Source organism: Salvelinus alpinus, chromosome 1 (assembly GCF_045679555.1).
Source record: "Salvelinus alpinus chromosome 1, SLU_Salpinus.1, whole genome shotgun sequence".
Taxonomy (NCBI): domain Eukaryota; kingdom Metazoa; phylum Chordata; class Actinopteri; order Salmoniformes; family Salmonidae; genus Salvelinus; species Salvelinus alpinus.
The window spans coordinates 58,159,405-58,171,050 of record NC_092086.1 but is presented as its reverse complement, the minus strand read 5'-3'; the positions used below and the strand labels follow the sequence as shown (position 1 = coordinate 58,171,050).

Sequence of the window (11,646 nt, the reverse complement as noted above, 5' to 3'; positions counted from 1 at the left end):
TGCATATATATGATCATTAAAAAAGCCTCAAACTATACAAAGAAAATGTCCATTACCATATTCGGTATGTTGAGTAACAATATACGATAGAAAGAGAATAATAGCCACATATCAGTAGATGTGTGGAAACTTGATAACCCTACAGAAGTTAGAGAATTTTATATAAACTTGAAACGGTTCCGTAACGACAGACGCTGGGAAACGGGAAGCAAGTACAGGGTGAGGATTTTATAATAAATAGAAACAAAGCCAGAGCAGCGTCTGGACAAGAGAAACAAAACAACATCAATGCAGACACGGGAATGAAAATGAGGAAGTGACAGATATATGGCAGGCAATCAATGACGTGATTGAGTCCGATGAAGCGCTGGCGCGCACAACGTTGGTGACAGGTGCGCGTTATGACGAGAAGCCTGGCAACCTCGAGCGTCAGAGAGACAAAACTAATGAACAATGTGACCATACCCACAGTGAGTCAGGATTTCAAGAGAAATGAAACTCTTTTTTTTTTTTTACACTATGTTTGCGTTCTCTTCAGTCAGTGAAGTACCCACCTCAGTTCTGTATTTTACGCTCTAGGCTAGTTACCGCACACAACTTGGTTAGCTGTAGATCAGACACAATGTCGAGTAAAATGACAGCCTCTATCTCATTGGAACAGGACCTCTTCAACTGTCCCATCTGTCTAGACCTGCTGAAAGATCCGGTGACTATGCCTTGTGGACACAGTCACTGTATGGGCTGTATCCAGGGCTTATGGGAGCAGGAGGACCAGATGGGAGGTCAGATCTGCCCCCAGTGCAAAGAAAGTCTTACACAACCTTGGCCCACTCTGAACCGAAATACTATTCTGGCGGAAATGTTGGCGAAACTGAAGAAGACAGAACTCCAAGCTGCTCCTCTTACGGAAGATGTGGTTGCATGTGACTTCTGCACTAGAGGAGCGAACCAAGCTGTCAAGTCCTGCCTGGTGTGTCTGGCCTCGTACTGTGAGACTCACCTAAAGCCCCACTATGAAAACCCTTCCTTTGGAAGGCACAAACTGTTGGATGCCACCCGACGATTACAGGAACGGGTTTGCTCAACTCATCACAAACTGCTGGAGGTTTACTGCAGAACCGACAAACTGTGTGTGTGTGTGAGTTGTGCACTGTACGATCACAAAGGCCATGTCACCGTCCCTGCATCAGATGAAAGAATGGAGAAGCAGGTAGGTGCTAAAACCATAGACATTAAAACCAGTAGATCGTGGTAGCGCTGACGTCATCCACGATTTTCCTATTGAAAACTACTGATGGCGATGTAGTCCTTTTCATCCTGCCTGAGAGAGTCAACCTAACCCAGCGTGGTCCTGTGTGATGACAAATGTAGTAGTCAGAATGGATCACTACTTAATAAAATATCTGAATTTGTAGCTAACTTTAAAATAATGAATCGTGGAGATCGAACTTGTTCTAATGTTAGAGGCCCAAACGGCCGTAAAATGTTGTTTCGTTTGGCCGTTCTGGCGATTGTAATTTACATAGGTTTTATAGAGCAGACCAGAGCTTTGGGCAGTGCACCACTTGGTTGCTACGCAGGCCTGGCTAAAACTCATTGGGGGAACATAATTTAGCTTTATGTAAAAGGTAATCTGAAGCGCTCTGGCACAGTGATTTAGTTCTGCCAATTAGCCTAATCTTGTAAATCACATCCTGATCTATGCTGGTTATCACATATAGTATCACGTGTGTCACTCTCTGTTCAGCTCTACTTATCATGTTTCCTTTGTTGCTATTAGTGCATTTGTTTGTTAAGAAAGTGGAAAGCTCATGTTGAGTTGTCTGGGGCTTCTCTGCTCACAGAAAGAGACAGAAGCCACAAGAGGATCATGTCGACAGAAAGTCAAGGAAAAGGAAGAGGAGGTGGAGCACCTGAGGGGAGCTTTGATGTCGTTTAAGGTGAGATAGGATGTTTTGGAAGAGATGGGCTACTGTATATGATCAAGGTCAGAGAGAGGGAGTGGTGGTGGTGTTTGAAGTTAACTTAATCTGCCATAACTTTATCTGTACACATGTTGTACTGCATTGAATCTGTTATCGCCATCCTATTAGCTTTCTAAAGTACCAGTGCATCTTTAATGAGATTAGATTGATTTGATTAGATCACCTTTATTATCCCACCAGGGATATATTAATTTGGTAATTTGCTTAAAAAAACAAAATACATAAAAACTCAGAATATTACACAATATATTTTATATGATTTACAGTGCAAGTGCAATATATATTTACTGTACACACCTATCAACTAGTCAACAGTCCAATTAGACTATCCATTGTACAGCCTAATGGCTGTTGGAATTAAAGAGTCCTTATATCTGTTTTTCCTGAGCTTCTTTTTTAAAGAAGTCGTCTTCCCCTAGTCAGGCTATGACTGAATTTCGGGTGAAGGGGATGTGTACTGTCCTGTAAAATGATACATTTTTAGAGGATGAGTTTTGTGTACAGGCTGAAAGCAGCTGATTCTTGGTCCATACTACCAATGATCTTTCCCACCGTCTTGATCAGGCGCTGAAGCTTGGCCTTGCGCTGACATGTTGCCAAATGCATATCAGACCAAAGGGCAGCACATTCTGCAGGACATATTTGTAAAACATATGTGGGATATGACGATTAACATTAAAATGATTTTGCATTAAATAAAACTATCTGTTCTAGTGAATGTTTCTTTACAAGTGTCACGCCCTGGCCTTAGTTATCTTTATTTTCTTTATTAGGTAGTTCGTGGGTGATTGTCTATGTCATTACGTAAGTTGCCTGTGTCTGCACTTGTCGTAGTATAGCTTCACGTTCGTTCATTTGTTGTTTTGTTAGTTTGTCAAGTGTTCTTCGTTTCGTCTTCGTTCAATAAATAGAAGATGTATTGTTATCACGCTGCGCCTTGGTCCTCTCTTCATCCAAACAACGATCGTGACAGAATCACCCACCAACAAAGGACCAAGCAACGTGGTAAAAGGCAGCAGCAGCGATCGCAGGACTCATGGACTTGGGAGGAAATTCTGGACGGCGGAGGACCCTGGGCACAATCTGGAGAATATCGCCGCCCTCGTGATGAGCTGGAGGCAGCTAAAGCCGAGAGGCGGTGGTATGAGGAGGCAGCACGGAAGCGTGGCTGGAAGCCAGAGAGGCAGCCCCAAAAATTTCTTGGGGGGGGATAAAGGGGAGTGTGGCGAAGTCAGGTAGGAAACCTGCGCCAACTCCCCGTGCTTACCGTGGAGAGCGAGAGTACGGGCAGACACCGTGTTATGCGGAAGAGCGCACGGTGTCTCCTGTACGTGTGCATAGCCCGGTGCGGTACATCCCAGCTCCTCGTATCGGCCGGGCTAGAGTGGGCATCGAGCCAGGTGCCATGAAGCCGGCTCAACGCATCTGGTCTCCAGTGCGTCTCCTCGGGCCGGTGTACATTGCACCAGCCTTACGCATGGTGTCCCCGGTTCGCCAGCACAGCCCAGTGCGGGGAGGTGGAATAACCTGCTACGGGGAGCATTCAACCAGGTAAGGTTGGGCAGGCTCGGTGCTCAAGAGCTCCAGTACGCCTTCACGGTCCGGTCTATCCGGTGCCACCTCCTCGCCCCAGTCCAGTACCACCAGTGCCAACACCACGCACCAGGCTTCCAGTGCGTCTCCAGAGCCCTGTTCGCCCTGTTGCTGCTCCCCGCACTAGCCTTGAGGTGTGTCCTTAGCCCGGTACCACCAGTTCCGGCACCACGCACCAGGCCTACTGTGCGCCTCAGCAGGCCAGAGTCTGCCGTCTACCCAGCGCCGCCTGCGCTACCCGTCTGCCCAGCGCCGCCTGCGCTGCCCGTCTGCCCAGCGCCGCCTGCGCTGCCCGTCTGCCCAGCGCCGCCTGCGCTGCCCGTCTGCCCAGCTCCGCCTGCACTGCCCGTCTGTCCGGAGCCGTCAGAGCCGCCCGTCTGTCCGGAGCCGTCAGAGCCGCCCGTCTGTCCGGAGCCGTCAGAGCCGCCCGTCTGTCCGGAGCCGTCAGAGCCGCCCGTCTGTCCGGAGCCGTCAGAGCCGCCCGTCTGTCCTGAGCCGTCAAAGCCGCCCGTCTGTCCTGAGCCGCTAGAGCCGCCCGTCAGTCAGGAGCCGTCAGAGCCGCCCGTCTGTCCGGAGCCGTCAGAGCCGCCCGTCTGTCCGGAGCCGTCAGAGCCGCCCGTCTGTCCGGAGCCGTCAGAGCCGCCGTCTGTCCGGAGCCGTCAGAGCCGCCTGTCTGTCCTGAGCCGTCAAAGCCGCCCGTCTGTCCTGAGCCGCTAGAGCCGCCCGTCAGTCAGGAGCCGCTAGAACCGTCCGTCAGTCAGGAGCCGCCCGCCAGTCAGGAGCCGCCCGCCAGTCAGGAGCCGCCGGAGCCACCCACCAGTCAGGAGCCGCCGGAGCCGCCCGCCAGTCAGGAGCCGCCGGAGCCGCCCGCCAGTCAGGAGCCGCCGGAACCGCCCGCCAGTCAGGAGCTGCCGGAGCCGCCCACCAGTCAGGAGCGTCCGGAGCCGCCCCTCAGTCCGGTTCTTCGTTTCGTCTTCGTTCAATAAATAGAAGATGTATTGTTATCACGCTGCGCCTTGGTCCTCTCTTCATCCAAACGACGATCGTGACAACAAGGGCACAGACATTGAAATGCTGTTTGTTTATATTGGTATTTATGTGGTCACTCTATCGACTGACTCCCTGTTGATCTTTGTCGGGGGGTAATTAAGTACCAGAACATTGAGGCAGGGTCTAAATCACTATATTCCTTTCGATCAGCGCTCTGCAAGGGAAGCTGTTCTGGACAGCACCAGGACCCTCTCAGAGCTGAAAGTATACCTGGAGCGGAGGGGCAACGAGGTGAAGGAGCTGATCAGGGCTCAGGAGAAGGTGGAGGTGAACCGGGCGGAGGCCCAACTGCAGCGTCTGGAGCAGGAGATTATTGCGCTGAAGAAGAGAGACTCTGAGCTGAAGAAACTCACACTGACCCAAGATGACGCATACTTCCTTCAGGTATAAGCACTTCTTTGTTTAATACTCCTTACACAGAGTAGTAGAAGTAGAAACTGGATTATCTTGAGGATAATCGGTTTTGCAGAATGATATCTTTAAATGAACAGACATAGTTTGCTGCCCTGGAAGTTCAGCTATATGTGAAGCCGTTTTCTTTCTTCAATCTTTCCAGCACTACCAAGACCCCAGTAGCTCTCCTGTATCTGAAGACCTGCTGAGCATCAACATTGACCCGCTGTGTGGTTTTGGGACAGTGAAGAGAGCTTATACTCATTTCAAGGAGCAGTTGGAATGCTTCTGTGATGGAGGAATGAAGAGGATATTGAACACAGGTAGAATTTCAGAGGTTCCCCACTGGGCACAGACGTCAATTCAATGTCTATTCCACGTTGGTTCAATGCAATTTCTTTAAAATGACGTGGAAACAACGTTGATTCAACTAGTGTGTTCCCAGTGGGTTAAGACTGCACGTGAGATGTGAATGAGGTACTGTATATCTTTTGAAAACCCTTGAATTGGGAGTCTGGGTTTTAAAAGCTTGTAAGAAATAATAATAATGTGTGCATCTGTGTCCATTTCCACAGTAAAAGCCATCCATATGCTTCAGTCACCAAAGCCCAGCCAATGTAAGTGTGTTTATAATCTCAGCATGCAGAATTTTTCCAGGAAAAAAACTCACTAAATACTGTAGCCTATGTGAGCTAAAATGTTTGTGCAATTATTTCACTTTCAGCTCCAAAGACAATTGGTCAAGCCAATGGGAGCCCCCCAGCCTTCAAGCCCGCCCTGGTAATGGGGGAACCTGCAGTAACCTGCGACACTCCCCTTTCCCTCTGTACAAAGTCCTCTATCTTGAAGTGCTCTTCCATGAGAAAACCTCCAACTGGCACAGCGATCCTATTCACCAAAAAAGGGCCATCGAATGTCACTAAACCTGCTGCTAGAGTAGAGGCCATCCTCACCAAACCCTTGTCCACCACTGACAACCTTCTCTTGACCAAATCGGCATCTAATATGAACATCAATCCCCTGCTTACTAAATCCTTATCTAACACTGAAGGGTTCACCAAACCTGCATCTGGAGCTGGTATAGCAGTCCTTAACACTGAACCTGCTCCTACAACAAGTAGCAGCATTTTCAATTGTCCTGTCGGTGTTTGTGGTAAGCCTGCAGTTGACGTGGATGATTTTTGTAAGGCAGCATTAAACACTGACAGCGGTCTTTTCACCAAACTATCTGACAACAATAGTAGGGAAAAGCCTAGCACAGGTTTCTCCTTTGGCAAGCCTAAATGTAACGCAGGCTCATCCCTCTTTGGCAAGCCTGAATCTAACACAAGTTCACCCCTCTTTGGCAAGCCTGAATCTAACACAGGTTCACCCCTCTTTAGCAAGCCTGCATCTAACACAGGTTTATCCCTCTTTGGCAAGCCTGCATCTAACACAGGTTTATCCCTCTTTGGCAAGCCTGAATCTAACACAGGATTCTCATTTGGCAAGCCGGAATCTAACACAGGTTTATCCCTCTTTGGCAAGCCTGAATCTAACACAGGATTCTCATTTGGCAAGCCGGAATCTAGCACAGGTTTATCCCTGTTTGGCAAGCCTGAATCTAACACAGGTTTATCCCTGTTTGGCAAGCCTGAATCTAACACAGGTTTATCCCTCTTTGGCAAGCCTGAATCTAACACAGGATTCTCATTTGGCAAGCCGGAATCTAGCACAGGTTTATCCCTCTTTGGCAAGCCTGAATCTAACACAGGTTCACTCCTCTTTGGCAAGCCTGAATCTAACACAGGTTTATCCCTCTTTGGCAAGCCTGAATCTAACACAGGATTCTCATTTGGCAAGCCGGAATCTAGCACAGGTTTATCCCTCTATGGCAAGCCTGAATCTAACACAGGTTTATCCCTCTTTGGCAAGCCTGAATCTAACACAGGTTTATCCCTGTTTGGCAAGCCTGAATCTAACACAGGATTCTCATTTGGTAAGCCTGAATCTAACACAGGTTTAGCCCTCTTTGGCAAGCCTGAATCTAACACAGGTTTATCCCTCTTTGGCAAGCCTGAATCTAACAGAGGATTCTCATTTGGCAAGCCGGAATCTAGCACAGGTTTATCCCTCTTTGGCAAGCCTGAATCTAACACAGGTTTATCCCTCTTTGGCAAGCCTGAATCTAACACAGGATTCTCATTTGGCAAGCCGGAATCTAGCACAGGTTTATCCCTCTTTGGCAAGCCTGAATCTAAAACAGGATCCTCCTTTGGCAAGCCTGCAGACCAGCCTGGTGTCGTGGAGATTTCTATTTTAGAAAACGAAACCAAGCATTCTCCTATCAATGAAGAAATGCTGTTATCAGGGTTACACATCATGGGATTACACTAGAAATTGTAAATAAATAATAATACAATGAGTTTGCCCATGTTAATATACACGTGTACTTTGCTTTGTTATGCAGTACCAATACTGTGATGGATTTAATGTTCTCTGTACTGAATTAAATGTATTTCATTCACTGATTTAATATCTGTAATATACCCATGATAATTTACCAATTTTCTGCCAGAAGATGGCATTCAAACAACAGTCTCACTCTTATGCAGTCCCTAAATTCATGTGGTATGTTTTGAAAAATATGTGTTCTGACCTCAATGGGACATTCTGGTTAAATAAATACAAATGTGACAACTTGATATTATGTTGGTGCAATTGTAGTTTCTTACATATTGTTTCTGTATTTACCATTAAGTGCAATATGTACATCGCACTTAACACATGGATCTCACATAGCCATTTTTATGTATTTGTTTGGTGTGTGTGTGTTGCTGTTTTCATACTGAAGGCATACCAATCAAATCAAACTTTATTTGTCACATGCGCCGAATAAAACGGGTATAGACCTTACCGTGAAATGCTTACTTACAAGCCCTTAACCAACAATGCAGTTCAAGAAAGAGTTAAGAAAATGTTTACCAAATAAACTAAAGTAAAAAATTCTAAAAAGTAACACAATAACGAGGCTGTATACAGGGGGTACCAGTACTGAGTCAATGTGCGGGGGTACAGGTTAGTCAAGGTAATTTGTACATGTAGGTAGGGGTGAAATGACTATGCATAGATAATAAATAGCAAGTAGCGGCAGTATAATAACAGATGGGGGGGTGTGTCAATGTAAACAGTCTGGGTGGCCATTTGATTAATTGTTCAGCAGTCTTATGGCTTGGGGGTAGAAGCTGTTAAGGAGCCTTTTGGTCATAGACTTGGCACTCTGGTCTGCTTGCCGTGCGGTAGCAGAGAGAACAGTCTGGAGACTTTGACAATTGTCCTCTGACACCGCCTAGTGTATATAGGTCCTGGATGGCAGGAAGCTTGGCTGTACTGGGCTGTACGCACTACCCTCTGTAGCGCCTTACGGTCAGATGCCGAGCAGTTGCCATACCAGGCGGTGATGGAACCGATCAGGATGCTCTCGATGGTGCAGCTGTAGAACTTTTTGGGGCCAAATATTTTCAGTCTCCTGAGGGGGAAAATGTGTTGTCGTGCCCTCTTCAACTGTCTTTGTGTGTTTGGACTATGATAGTTTGTTGCTGATGTGTACACCAAGGAACTTGAAACTCTCGACCCGCTCCACTACAGCCACGTCGATGTTAATGTGGGCCTGTTCGGCCCACCTTTTCCTGTAGTCCACGATAAACTCCTTTGTCTAGCTCACATTGACGGAGAGGTTGTTGTCCTGGCACCACACTGCCAGGTCTCTGACCTCCATCCTATAGAGCGGCAGGTAGCCTAGTGCGGACGGCAGGTAGTCTAGTGGTTAGAGCGTTGGACTAGTAACCGAAAGGTTGCAAGATAAAATCCCTGAGCTGAAGGTAAAAATCTGTCCTTCTGCCCCTGAACAAGGCAGTTAAACCCACTGTTCCTAGGCCGTCATTGAAAATAAGAATTTGTTCTTAACTGACTTGCCAAGTTAAATAAAGGTAAAATAAAAGAATATTTCCCAAATGGGACAATATAGACATTGATTGAGTGGGATTGTAACCGAAGCAACAGGCAGATATATTTACCACACACATGAGAGTTCAGGATAAAATAATACTTTAATGGAAAAGCTTACATAAAGTTCCCCTGTTACATAATTATAGATATATTCATCTTCTTCTTTTTTTAAAAAGTATTTACTGTTTAGCGTTTACTATATAGTGTCAGAAATTATTACACTGTGACACTGTACACTCACACTGCATACACACACAGTATAACTGTTACAAACTCTCACACACACCATAAAACGCATACCCACAGGCAGCATACAGAGAAAATATTCTAGATCCCTTAGAAAACCCTTAGGTGCAGGTAATACGTAGTATATCTGTAAGCAAATAGCCCCTTCATGTCTACGATACAAACCACTTCTTTATTCATAAAACATTAACTTCAATGTCCTCTTTAGACCACAAGTGTCACGTTCCTGACCTGTTTTCCCTTGTTTTTGTATTTATTTAGTATGGTCAGGGCGTGAGTTGGGTGGGTTGTCGATGTGTGATTTTTATGTTGGGATTTTTGTGTGTTCGGCCTGGTATGATTCTCAATCAATCGTTGTCCCTGATTGAGAATCATACTTAGGCAGCCGGGGTTTCACGCGTGTTTTGTGGGTGTTTGTTCTTGTGTCAGTGTTTCGCCACACGGGACTGTCACGGTAGTTATTTTGTATCACATATTGTTTTGTTATATTAAATCACTATGGAAACTAACCACTCTGCGTATTGGTCCGATCCTTCTCGCCTCTCCTCGTCCGAGGAGGAGGAAGAAAATGACTATCGTTACAGAAACACCCACCACCAAAGGACCAAGCGGAGTGGAAAAGGGCAGCGACAGCAGCAGCAGAAACAGACACAGGACTCCTGGACTTGGGAGGAGATCCTGGACGGAAAGGGACCCTGGGCTCAGCCAGGGGAATATCGCCGTCCCAAGGCGGAGTTGGAGGCAGCGAAGGCAGAGAGGCGCTGGTATGAGGAGGCAGCGCGGCGACGCGGTTGGGAGCCCGAGAGTCAGACCCAAAATTTCTTGGGGGGGGGGGTACACGCGGAGTGTGGCAAAGCCGGGTAGGAGACCTGAGCCAACTCCCCGTGCTTACCGTGGAGTGAGAGGGCGTCGTACTGGTCAGACACCGTGTTATGCGGTGGAGCGCACGGTGTCCCCAGTACGCGTGCTTAGCCCAGTGCGGGCTATTCCACCTCGCCGCACTGGTAGGGCTAGGTTGGGCATCGAGCCGGGTGTCATGAAGCCGGCCCAACGCATCTGGTCTCCAGTGCGTCTCCTCGGGCCGGCGTACATGGCACCAGCCTTACAAATGGTGTCCCCGGTTCTCCAGCATAGCCCAGTGCGGGCTATTCCACCTCGCCGCACTGGCAGGGCTACGGGGAACATTCAGCCAGGTAAGGTTGGGCAGGCTCGGTGCTCAAGAGCTCGTGTTCTCCTTCACGGTCCGGTATATCCGGTGCCACCTCCACGTACCAGTCCTCTGGTGGCAGCCCCCCGCACCAGGCTGTCTCTCAGTCTTCTCTCTCCAGTTGCTCCCACCTGTCCAGCGCTGTCAGAGCCTTCCTCCTCTCCAGCGCAGCCAGAGTCTGAGCTGCCTGCCTGCCCAGCGCTGTCTGAGCTGCCTGCCTGCCCAGCGCTGTCTGAGCTGCCCGCCTGCCCAGCGCTGTCTGAGCTGCCTGCCTGCCCAGCGCTGTCTGAGCTGCCCGCCTGCCCAGCGCCGTCTGAGCTGCCCGCCTGCCCAGCGCCGTCTGAGCTGCCCGCCTGCCCAGCGCCGTCTGAGCTGCCCGCCTGCCCAGCGCCGTCTGAGCTGCCCGCCTGCCCAGCGCCGTCTGAGCTGCCCGCCTGCCCAGCGCCGTCTGAGCTGCCCGCCTGCCCAGCGCCGTCAGAGCTGCCCGTCTGTCCCGAGCCGTCAGAGCTGCCCGTCTGTCCCGAGCCGTCAAAGCTGCCCGCCTGCCCAGCGCCGTCTGAGCTGCCCGCCTGCCCAGCGCCGTCTGAGCTGCCCGCCTGCCCAGCGCCGTCAGAGCTGCCCGTCTGTCCCGAGCCGTCAGAGCTGCCCGTCTGTCCCGAGCCGTCAGAGCTGCCCGTCTGTCCCGAGCCGTCAGAGCTGCCCGTCTGTCCCGAGCAGCCAGAGCCGTCCGCCAGACAGGAGCAGCCAGAGCCGTCCGCCAGACAGGAGCAGCCAGAGCCGTCCGCCAGACAGGAGCAGCCAGAGCCGCCCGCCAGCCAGGAGCAGCCAGAGCCGCCCGCCAGCCAGGAGCAGCCAGAGTTGCCCGCCAGCCAGGAGCTGCCAGAGCCGCCCGCCAGCCAGGAGCTGCCAGAGCCGCCCGCCAGCCAGGAGCTGCCAGAGCCGCCCGCCAGCCAGGAGCTGCCAGAGCCGCCCGCCAGCCAGGAGCTGCCAGAGCCGCCCGCCAGCCAGGAGCTGCCAGAGCCGCCCGCCAGCTAGGATCTGCCCCTCAGTCCGGTGCTACCCCTTGGTTCAGTGGGGTTGATATGGAGGGTGGTTGTGGTTAGGAGGTCACGGGGGCGATTAAAGAGGCGGGAAAAAACATTGTTTAAGTGGGGTCCACGTCCCGCGCCAGAGCCGCCACCGCGG

At 49.9% G+C, this 11,646-nt stretch overlaps 1 protein-coding gene across 5 annotated transcripts; it reads left to right on the top strand.

Moving 5' to 3' along the window:
* Positions 1-358: 358 nt before the first annotated feature.
* Positions 359-7,693, top strand: LOC139543500 (nuclear pore complex protein Nup214-like). 5 transcript variants are annotated; one of them, XM_071349994.1, is made up of 8 exons: positions 359-1,210; positions 1,845-1,940; positions 4,779-5,012; positions 5,185-5,344; positions 5,597-5,638; positions 5,746-6,351; positions 6,388-6,423; positions 6,529-7,693. In XM_071349994.1, the coding sequence occupies exons 1-8, from the start codon at positions 623-625 to the stop codon at positions 7,395-7,397; spliced, it is 2,631 nt and encodes an 876-aa protein (XP_071206095.1). In that variant the 5' UTR covers positions 359-622; the 3' UTR covers positions 7,398-7,693. The 5 variants fall into 5 exon arrangements, with proteins under 5 accessions (XP_071206095.1, XP_071205838.1, XP_071205928.1 ...); XM_071349737.1 differs by having other exon boundaries at positions 6,388-7,693; XM_071349827.1 differs by having other exon boundaries at positions 5,746-6,423.
* The last annotated feature ends 3,953 nt before the right edge of the window (positions 7,694-11,646 follow it).